At 35.1% G+C, this 12,197-nt stretch overlaps 1 protein-coding gene across 1 annotated transcript in view; it reads left to right on the top strand.

Moving 5' to 3' along the window:
* The window catches only part of LOC125675025 (zinc finger C3H1 domain-containing protein-like), a 119,799-nt gene that overhangs the window by 80,965 nt on the left and 26,637 nt on the right, over positions 1 to 12,197 (top strand). Inside the window, exons 37-38 of the mRNA XM_048912482.2 lie at positions 4,579 to 4,688; positions 6,756 to 6,892. Of these exons, the coding sequence (XP_048768439.2) occupies positions 4,579 to 4,688; positions 6,756 to 6,892 (247 nt within the window). The remainder of the gene's footprint in view (positions 1 to 4,578; positions 4,689 to 6,755; positions 6,893 to 12,197) is intronic.

Raw genomic sequence — 12,197 nt, 5'->3', positions numbered from 1 at the left:
ATAATACAAATGGTCCGAATCTGTCAGTGGATCCCAAAGGAATCTCTGAAGTTAAAACTGTATCTCGTCTATACAAATTTCCGAAAATTTTCTTTGGTGATTATTTGTTTCTAGAATTTAGTAACGATGACTTAAACCAATCAGTAATGTTGTTATCAGCATCCCATATGGTTGATGTATTTGTAAACATCGAATTTGTCATTAACACGAACTTTCTCATTTTTGTTCCATGATGAGACGCGTGCTTAACAGAAGGCGTTACCATGTTGATTCTTTGACGATACACAAATTGTGAAGTTAAAAATAGAAATGAACATTTCTTAATATTCACTGAAATGACATGTTAACCTGCAGAATCGTCAATTAGCCTAACCCACCAAAGAACCGTCTGGGTACTAAAGCTTAGCTTTTCCCTGTGCGGCGCTTCTTTGTGATCCTCTCGAGGTGCACTTCGGAAATTTGTCGGCACTTTTCAAGTTATAATCTCACCCTACAGTTGTATTTAAGGTTAAAATGTGATATGTATGTTGTGATGTTAAAATTGTTCTGCCAAATGTAATTCCTGATCGGATTAATGCAGACATAGCTTTCGGCTTTTGTGATCACTCATTGTACACTATTCCATGTGCCAATCCCTGCCGACATAAGCTTCGTGCGCTCTCGTTTTCCCCCCTTCCTTTTGAATTCATTTCATATCAGATTTTGTTATAGTTTTTGTACATGTTCTAAAACACTTTACCATGAAAGGAAACTAAATGTAACTCGCAATGGAACACTCACCAATTACCGGACTGTCCGTAATCAAACAGATTTATCTGGGCCGTGTTCGAATATGATATAGGGTGTGACAAATAAACATGAAATGCAATATAGTTTCGATAGTATCAAAACAAATTTGCGTGGTTTTTCCCCCTAAGTATTTTGCTCTGTACAAAGCCGAGTTTGACCGCATCCTGATTCCAATATGAAACGCCCATATACAGCGCAACAACTCGTGGCTGTATTGAAATCATATTTTGATTTTAATTAGCCTACATTAACTTGTTCAAGGGACCTTAGATCACAAAGTATTTATATTTCATACTCGGCTTCGCACCCTTGTTGACTTCAAAACCGTACCGCATACCTCTTGTAGGAAAGAATTTAATTCACGCACGCATAAATTAGCACACGCTGTTAACTTAATTATGATTACATGTAAAGTTTCTTCGAAAAGGAATACGAATTGTAGTATTTAAAAAAAAAAATGGTCTGCCGAATACGGAGAAAAGAAAGGTTCTCCGATCTGTTACTCGTAAAACCAATGTCAGGTCCATGTAACGGGATCTGTTTGGAAAGAATAGTTTGGATTTATCTATGTGGATTTGCAACATCAATTTTAGGGATAAGACAAACTTATTGCGTACATGTATGTAACTCAAGCGGAATGTTATTGAATCACATTTCAGTTGTAACAAAAGCTGTAAATATTTATTTATATTCAGAATACACTTAAAACCCCAGGGAACAATTAGCCAGGATAAACAACCACTCAATTACTGCTATAGTTTGTAATTTGAAAACAGAAAAATATGTAATTATGTATAATCTCAAATAGAAAAAAAAATATGTTAATTGCTCATAATTTCATGGGAATAATTTTTGAAAGAGAGAAATTTATGTGAATTGGCGTCTCGAAATAAATAACTTTGTCAAACAATTGCGTGTATCGTGTTTCCTGTTTTATTATTGAAATAAGAATTAGATTAATCTTCCGTAACATTATAAGCTATATAAGTTATGGAATAGATCGATATTTGATCGATTTTTTATGTGACTATTGAATTGAATTTTTAAGACTCTTTGATGTCGTGACTGGTGACGGATTAGGGGGTCCATCTGCTTATCGTATATACATGTATAATCGACATGCGAACGACATTAACCAACATTGAAGGATTGTGATTCGGTGAGAAGTCGGGGATAGCTAAATGTATATTGTGAGTTGTTTCCCTGTCTTGCATGGTAAACTTTTATAACTGTTACATATTTATGTACATGTGTATCTTGGGTTCTCTTACAGTGGTTTTCAACAGTCTTACATTCGAAATACATGTACTTACGTAGAATCAGGGACGGATCCTGGAATTTTTGAAAGGGAAGGGGGTCCATCCTTAAAATGCGTTATTTTTTAAAATACCTTTTTAAAGCAAATTTTTCTGACGAAAGGGGGGGGGGGTCTTGGACCCTCCACCCCTTTGGATCCGCCACTGAGAGTGCTTTGGTCCTTTTCAATTTATTAAAAGTATGTGTATGAAAAGAACGTGCGAGATACCGAAATGTTTATAGATTCTTTACTTAAATAGGACCCTTAAGAAATTACAGTATCCTCTTTCTTTTAATGAGAACCAATATTGCTCAATTTGTCACTATGTATCCTCACGCAGACCCCTTTATGTCCCCGACATGGAACATGTGGAGGGGGTGTTAATACTATCATTTTGTATTCTCGTCTGTCCGCAACCTTAATCTTATTTATAACTTACATCATGCGAGATTTATACTTTAACTAAGTGTACTGAAAAATAGAAGTTAAGGCTATTTGATAAAGGTCAGGGTCATAGATTCAAGTTCAAGGTCAAATTTGCCAGAATTGAACGTGGCCACGCGGGTGGTGGTGGAGTGTTACACAAGCACACCTTGTTTTTACCTGTTTTTTTTCCTCCAGTTTAAAAAAATGAGCAGTTCATTCATAAACAACAAATCACCAATTTACTTATATTGGTGATCGACCACAGAATCCCAGCGTTGTACTATACTATATAGCTAGAAACAACAGAGAGTCCCGATATACCGACGTTCTTAGTTATCCAATTCAATCCAATCTAGGGTTGTACTGCCGCCATACACCCCGAGGTTTAAGGATGTCTAGGGTGTTCGGGAATTACCCCGGGTTGTGGTCCCGCCATACATCCCGAGGCTTTAAGGATGTACGGAGTACAACCCAGACTAAATTCTCTATACTCTTTATTGGACCTGGATCCTAAACCCGTTATCCAGGTCCGATCATGTGTGGTGGACATATGATATCATTTATCTGCTGATTAGATAAAATAGGACATTATGTGAGGTATTAGATGCGTGTTGTAGAATGTGGATAAAAATAAAGACTCAAGTATGAATTAAACCAACGCCTGAAAATAATTACGAACACTGCGAAATTCACGACCCCTGCATTCAGGAAGACGTACGCCCATAATCTTCGGTCATCATAACCAGTGCGTGATTCGTAAAGAAAAAGTCAGTCGAAAGAAATTATCAAGGTTTTATCGAACCCGGCATAAAAAGTATTTTGGATCGGAAAATTGATAATTTCAATTTCTAATTGTACTCCTTACAAAATTAGGTTGTTGTTCTAGATAAACAAACAATTCTATGTTGTAGTAAACCACTGAAATAAAAAGATTGTTGAAAGGAAATTTTTTATAGTAGACGAAAAACAGGAAACAAGTCTATTTTTATTTGCGATAGAGAAAAGATTTCAGTGACGATATTGGGTATTGATAAGGTAGAATGACATAACATGCAGTGATCGGTCGCTACCGCAGTTACAATGAATTTCAATACCTTTAAATGAGGTCATAATCTTCGAATCTTAGCAGATATTGATCTAAAACCGTGAATTTTTTCTTCATTTATTATGAAGAGATGAGTCTATCTTGGTTAGGCAGACACAGATATATTTTTAATCAATAGTTCACGTGGGTCAAGTGCATTAATAACGAAGGTCTTGGTGAATCACCCTGTCGGATGCCTGCTAACGTTAGGAATTAGCCTCTGATCATAGTGCAGGGCAGTGTTAGCATTGCACTAACTAAAGTATAATTTGTCAATCATAGGTTTTAAACGTGTGAGACAGGGGCTTTGATCTTTGTTGCCTGCAGTTACCGCCAGTAGTATTAAACGCTTGTTGTAAGTTACACGTACATCGTTGTGCGTATTACGCAAAAATTTGAAAGATCCGTGAGACGTTTTTCATTGTCGGTATAGATTTGGAGATAAATGCAGGTTGAAATAGCAGAAATAGTTCCCTCGGATGAGGTTTCTAATTTGTATGTGTAGGGATATTCTATAGATATAAAGTGTGATCTATATAAACACCTCCGACCGTGTATCTACTCTAGGCAAAAGTGCAGGTGTTCGTTTCTATATAAATTACTTTTTATCGAAGAGAAAGTGTATTTCTAACAGAACAACTAAGTTTGTATAACTTATAAAGATACATGTATATACAAATATCTTTTAATAAAACCCAGTCTTTCTTTTTCAAATACCTGGTTACATAGAATTTAGAAAGAAAAGGGAACACCTATTTGTCTGCATTGTGTACGAAATAGCTAAAGTTAGAGTTATCAAATCATCAATTATTGTACAATCGAACGAATTATCCAGCATCTGCAACCCGCAAAGTTTTGCAAGTACTGAACCATTATGATTATGTAGGCTCTAAATGTTGTTTGTTGTGAAATTTTATGCATTAAATGTAGATTTATCAGTAGTATATATGAAAGGGTTTAATGTCTTGTTTTTCTTTTGCAGTTCAACTAAAAAATAAGTATGAAGATGAAGACAATGGGTTTTTAGGTTTTATGATAGTGGCCGTATCAGAAAATGCGAAAGACGAGACGGCACCAGTCGGAAAATTCTTTGTAAGTGATTCAATTAAGTATTTTAATTATGTTATATAAAGGGTGCTTAAAATTGCATGTTAATTAACTAAACGCAAAGTATTAAGGAGACTGATAAAACGAGAGTAATTGGCTGATAATGGTCTTCTTTTAACATTTTGATGTTGTTGATGAAAGCAGTTTTTATTGCGTATCCCATCACCCACACACTTTTAGTTCTTTTTGCAGTTGGATTGCTCATTGACATGTGGTTCTTTCTCCATGTGTTCTCTGTGCATGCTTCTTATGATAGCCTTTTTACCTTGGAATGTTAAGAGATCTGTTAATTTATCTCTAATTTTAAAGCTTATATAGTGGTAATGTTCCATTTTTTTGGTGTTTATTTATCAGTCATATAAAGAGATTACATAATATGGATAGGATACGTACACGTATATGCAGGTCCCTTGAGGTAGAAACCCTGATCTTGCCTGGGAATAGGAACAGATGTAAAAAACGGCATCATAACAGTACAAAAATGGTGACAAAGTAAATGATGTGTGACAAGCAGACTGGTGCGATTATCGATGAACAGATAGATCAGCTGGTATAGCACCTGCATTGAGCTCATTTACAGAAATAAAACACTGATACACTGGTATTCAGTTCCATGCAATTTTTTTTCTTCTCAGTTGTAAACTTGTAGTGGAATTATTGTTGTGGTAACTGGTTCAACATGTGCATGATTTCAATGTATGAACTTGTATTAGTTCAGTTTTCATTAAGGTTTAATTCAAGCATGTTTTACAACATAAATTTCATGTTTGAAACATTTGCAGAGCTATATAAAAGCATGCTACACTAGGGTACCGAAAAGTAGGGTGTTCTTTGCACTACTTTGTTAGTTATTGACTGGAGTTCATTTGGGGTGAATCAAGTGAGAGAAATAAAGGTTTTTAATAGACCATTATTAGTTATAGCTTTAGAATTGCACATGTACATTCACTTGTCTTCATAGAAAGTGACTTTGAATTGCGTCCTTTATTTCGTGGTATGATAATATATACATAACAGAAGAATTCAAAATATTTAGATTGTAGTCTAATATTTTCTTTCAATTTGGACAATCTCTTAAGATTTCGTAAGGAGAAAAAAAATCTGTATTGATTGCAATTATGGCATCTAAATTTTCATAGAATTGTTTTTACAGGTGTTCACTTTTTAAAGACAGATTTGAAAGGAAAGTTGTTTTAACTTGGCTTATTATGTGTTTCCAAATGACCAAAAATGTTGGTATTAGAATAAAAAGTTTGAATTTACAGATGTATCCAAAGTGTGAAACGGTTAAAGTACACTTAAACCAACTGATGAATTCACCTGATGATTATTGCAGCTTATTTAAATGGTTGGATTTCTTTATGATGATTGTGATCAGCCACGAATGAAGAGATGGTGTACGATATCACAACAAGTCATCAAATTTGTTGCAAATTAGGCCAGTTCATGATACAGATGAAATGAAATATAAAGAGATTTTTAGGAGAGTCTGAGAAACCATTACACTTAAAAATAGGAGAAATAATGCATTGATAAATTATATTTTCTTTCATGTTTTGTTCGCAAAATGGAACACATTTTTGAGGCCAACGGACAAATGGACTATATATATAAGATTTGAATAGCATTGCAACATTTGCTGAGTGTATATGAAAAGGAGGTATTAGATGAATTGAAATTGAGAGTTTGTGTCCCATGTAAAATGTTAATAATATTTTAGATTTAGACTTTGTTTTTTGTTAAGTTGTCATTTACATCACTTTTAGTTGATAGTTAAGTTTCCCGACAACCACTCCAAAAAACTGTCACTCAGTGAAGCTTGGAAGATTTATGTTTGAATGACCAATTGATTTAAATTAATTCACCCCCTGTCAGGAAAATTCCCTGAAGTCTTCGTACTTAAATATTGTTGGCAGTGAATAAATATACATTTCTAACATGATCATGAAATTTACTGCATGAGCTACAAATTTATAACAGATGAGATTGAACACATAAAGAATGCTTCTTTTTGAATCAGCAATGAGTTCATAATCTCTCGTATTATTTCAGCTTACAAAGACGGGAAAAGCCCGCAGGAACCCTGAGTGTAATCACACAGTCGTCACCCATTATTATCTCATAGAGAAGAAAGAGGTCTCCTTTACATGGCAGGCCCCAGAGCCAGGCACTGGCTGCATTAAATTCAGGTGAGCTATGTAGACCTCATAGGTCAGTTGCTAAAACTTAGGAGTGTTTGCATCAAGTTCGGATGAGCTATGCAGACCTCAGAGGCCAGTTGCTAAAACTTAGGAGTGTTTGTATCAAGTTTGGGTGAGCTATGCAGACTTCAGAGGCCACTTGCTAAAACTTAGGAGTGTTTGCATCAAGTTCGGGTGAGCTATGCAGACCTCAGAGGCCAGTAGAAGTACTGTATTTTGAATGGTTTGGGTAAGTTTTGTGGATTTCAAGAGTTCTTTAATAGCAATGTATAGTGACTGAATGTTAAATCCAGCAATTCAGGTGAGCTGTATGGTCTCAAATGTCTCTAGTAGAAATGTATAGTGACTAAATGCAGGGTTGTGTAGGCCCTGTTGCCGCTGTCAAGAGGTTCACAGCAAGATACTTTAGACTTCCTGGCTATTTCGTGAGGAACTCCCCGGGTATGAGGGACCCAGAGCCCTTTAGTGTGATATATAGCAACTGATTGCTAGGACTTTTTCTGTTCGAAAGTTCAATTTTTTAATGTTAATGGAACGTAATTCATGGAATCAGTGCGGATAGTTCACAATTACACGAATTAGATAAGACAGGTAGATTCACAGATTTATTTGAAGAAGACAGGTTAACACACAGATTGAAAGAAAATTTTGACAGAATGTGAGTCACGGATTAATACTTGAATATAGATTAAAATTTTGATAAATTTCAAACTGTAAACCAAACAGGCTTAGACTTACTTATCAAGGGCTTTAAAATGTGGTAATATCTTTCAAATTCTAAACTAACAAGGTTTAATTGGTGCTAGCTATTATTTCCATAAATTAGTTTTTTTTAACTTGCATATGTATTCAATGTAATATAAATAGAATTAGAGAGGTCAGTCGTCGAAGGTGACACACTGCAGATTATGAAGGTCAACAAGTGTGCACATGTGCAGAATAGTGCACATTTTTCTATGCTTCTTAAATTCCATGGGATTTGCATCGTACATTTAAAAAAAAAAAAAAGACATTCCAATTGCTCCAGGACAGTTTGATCCTTATAAAAGTGCCTCTGTGTATTGTAGAAAGTTTCAGACTCGTGCATGCTTTTTCACAGGCATAGGATAACATTGTCACGAAGTTTATGTCATTAATTTCAGATTCTGTTGTCCCGCAGGTGTCAATAATCTGCAGGGATTGGTATTCAATTCTTAACATTTTCTTTAAGTACTGCATTTTATGCAGATTTTCATCGAGTTAAACAATAATAGAACAGACACCGAATGTGATATTTGAGCACTAATTGGTAAAATCGGTACCAGGTGTAAAAAAAAGTCCACTTGGTGGTCTCACAAAGTCAACACTGTTGCAAAGGTACTTTGTGTAATGAAATACCTCCGACAAATTGCTACATAAGAGCAAATATTGAATCTTCTCTCGAGGTGCACTTAATGCAGAAAATTATTTGAAATTCTTGGGTATATTTTGGTGATGATTAATCGATTAGATATAAGTATTATGACTGTATGTATTGTTTGAAATATTCATTCGTTTTTCGGCATATTACTGTACATGAGTTTTTAAGAAGTGCAGTTGAACTAGGTTTTATGTAAAAAGATTGATATAGACAATACTCCTGACACAGAATTCTTTAAACCTCACAGAATCTGATCATAATATGTGTGTGTGTTTAAAAATTACATCATTATTGTTTTTGAAATTAAATGAAGTTGATAATCTTGAAAGCTTTGGTATAATTGATATGTGTATGTATCGGTTTTATTCTCTTTTTTTGAGTTGTGTTTAAAATTCTGGACAATGTTTAGATAACCAGCATTGTAATGTAAGAATAACCAGAAAAGGCATAACAAGAATATCACGGAGATAAAGTGTCTCTGAATGGCGTCGTTAAAATTAGGGTTTATATGTAAATATCACTGTTGATGAGGCATAAAAACATTTGATCTGTACAATAACATGTTCTGGTGATTGTGATACAGAAGACATGAATTGAAGCTCGGGAGCCTGCTGTCTGCGCTCTCTGATTACAGGTCTCTGGTAAAAGCCACTGTGGCCAGCAGACGGCTGCAGGTCCGCAGTAAATATCAAACACTCTGCAGCGAATATCAAACGCTGGTGTGATTAGCCATTACTTATCTCAAGTTGATGGGGTTCTAATGGTTTGAATTAAAATGTTTTTGGTTTCCTGTTAAAAGAGCTTGTAGAGATTAGTTTATCTCACGAGAGGCGATTCGTGTGTACGGGAGGAAGTAAAAAAAAATTTCACTTAGTAATTCATTCATCAGGTCTTACACATTTGATGTGTCTTATATATAGCCGGCTCACACAGCATACCAATGGGAAACTAATTGTTTGCTTAATTTAGTTATTAGACATGAAAGACAATATGAATATAAAGATAGAAAGGAAGTTATGCTCAATTTCCTCACTCGCACTCAGGACATGATTATGCCATCATGATTTTAAAAATTCATAGACATTTTTCCTTTATTATGAAATACTTTCATTTTATTTTACCATAAAATCAAGATGTAGTCCTGTGATCACAAAAACATTTCATCAAATGTGATACATTCTTAGAAAATTCAATCGTCTAGGACTATCATAAACACTGGGAAAGTGTGTATTAGTATGTATTTTAGAGAGCTATGAACTTAGACCTGTAAGAAGAATCTGTTAGTAGTATAATGGTTAATGAATGAATTTGTTTCTCACGGCTGCGACCTGAGTTTGTTCCCCCTGATTGGCAGTGGATGTATGTGAAAGGGTAATATGGTCACTCAATTGAACACGTGGGTTTCCTCCCACACCAATGACCCCCTTTGCTCCAATATCTGAGCCCATGAAAGACTTCAATAAAAGTTGCAGAACTTGCATAGATATTAATTAGTCAATGAACTTAATATGTAGGAATATTGAATTAAGTACCAATGAGACATCTTTCTTGATATTCTGCAGATGTCCTTCTTGTACAAACTCAAGGCCATACAATCTTGCCCTCTATGAGCCACTGAGCATGTCATTCAAGGGGAAAATGATCAGCACATGTAATATCATAAATCTATGATTTCTGGCAGAACGCTGATGTTTTAATTAAGCAGTGAAATATATTTACACCACATGTCATTCTCATAATGAGCTTTTCTTCTTTTTTTTTTTTTTATCTTTCCCCTAATTTCCTCATGAGCATAAAGATAAATAAATCAAATTTATCAGGTAAAGAATATGAGTATAAATAGAAAGTTTTATTGCTTTATTTATCATTTCAAATATTTTTATGGTCTCTTTTTTTATTGGAAAAAAGTAAATATGCCAGGTTGAAAATAATTCAAATAATTTTTTTAAATTTTGAAAAGCTTGTTAATTCACATAAACAATATTGGAGCATAATTCATTTCATTTTCACGATGATGTCATCTGTTTTACAGCATAATAACTTATATTTATGGTTGATGTTGCCAAGTTGTTGTACCACTGTTATTAATACAACTAGTCTGAGTGCACTGCAAATCTGCAAAGCATGCACAGAGCTGTAAGTGAAGCTGAGAAACTGGTCACGCAGCCTCAGATGTTATCAAGGCAAAAAGTAGATTGTAAAGATATTCACCCCCCCCTCTCTCTTTTTTTGTTTTTCTGCATTTGTATGTGTGCATGTTTTAAATAAATGTACATGTATTGTCCTGGAATTTTGCTGTGGTCAAACTTTTGACTGTAAATCTTCAATAACACCTGCTAAAGGTGACAGATGTACTGTGACCTTGACCTTTGTTTTCATTTAGCACATATAATTATGCAAGTAATTAAACCTGTAGTGTCTGACAAAATGTCAAACCGCTCGAGATGTGGAGTTATTTTAATAAGAAACCATTCTACCAAATTAGGGGGAAAATAATTTAAAAATTTAGGATTTGCATAATTGAAAACGAGATGCCATTATCATGTCCAATTAATTAATTTTTCTCTTTTTCTGCAACGAACAACACCTGCAAAATTTGGGTGCAAGGCTGTGTGACATGGCTAGCCCATGCATCACCATGTCGCCACTCAATAAATCCTGAGCTCCATGCATGCATGGATGATGGAATCCATCTCATTTACTATCTGAAAAATGTGAACTTCTGAAAGTAGACATTTGTAGTGACCACTCTACACTGGTCAGGTGGCTACCAGATACATCAGTTTAGGACTGACACATTTGTTCTGCACATCAGCGGCCATGTTTCCTGTCATTCATTCCACCATTGTGGTGACCTTGATGACCTCAGGAATCTGTTACAATGCCACCTAGTGGTGGGAGAGACTGTAGGAGGGGGTGGTCAGAGTGATGAGCTGTCGGTGACCTGGGTGGCATCCTTAGGTAATGTGATAAAAGGCTAATTAGTGTAAAACAAAAACAATTGAACTTTTGAATTGCAAGGTTTTGTTTAGGATTAAGGGTCAAGTGTTCATTCATTCGTTCATTTAATTCTTCTTTGTGGATGTTTTATAAACACATAGAAATTACCAGTAGTACAAAGTCACAACATTACAAGAGGAAAGTTGAAGAAATGATAGAAATATGTCAGACATGTAACTGAGTTGAGGCATGATGTATTGCTCAGCTTGAGGAAAGTGTTGTACTGCTATTGATGTTAGCAAACTCTGTTAAAACAAGCCAGTGATTTCCTTTCATGTTATGCTTCAAAATTCAAGACCTCCCAATAATGTGAGAGACATGTCATTGTCACCCATACGTGGGACGATTATCTCTGAAAATTTCTAAGACAGAATTTTTGATGGGATCAGTGAAGGACTGTACCAAAACACAGCATGCTAAAGGGGGTCAGAGTGATCCTTTCCATTCAAGATACAAACCGGTTGGTGCTCGTTGACCATCGTTTTGGGGGTGGTCAAAAGTTCTTCCATGAATTCGATGAAAATTGCAACTCATCAAATGAGTAAAGTTTCAGCATTTTTTTTTTTTTTGCCTGGGTATATGCATAAAAATAAAAAAAATTTGAAATGTCAACTTTTTATAAGTAACCTGACGAGAAGAAAAAAAACCTGTTAAAAAGGATCACAAAAGAATGACTCTTCCCTTTTGATAAAATGATCTGAATGGTTAGTGTTGTGTCAGGCCAGTAGGGTACCTGTGAGACTGTCAAAACTGATCTGTCTGTCAAGTGACGTAGGGCAGTTCATCTTAATTGGAACATTTATTTAACATTAACTTCACGCTGTCAGCTTAGTGAGCTAGCTTGTTTGAATATGTCATAATTGTGTAGTGTAATGTCAACGGTGATTATTCCAG

The sequence above is a fragment of the Ostrea edulis genome, chromosome 3 (assembly GCF_947568905.1).
Source record: "Ostrea edulis chromosome 3, xbOstEdul1.1, whole genome shotgun sequence".
NCBI lineage: Eukaryota > Metazoa > Mollusca > Bivalvia > Ostreida > Ostreidae > Ostrea > Ostrea edulis.
The sequence above is the reverse complement of the archived record's forward strand: the minus strand, read 5'-3'. Positions and strand labels throughout refer to the sequence as shown.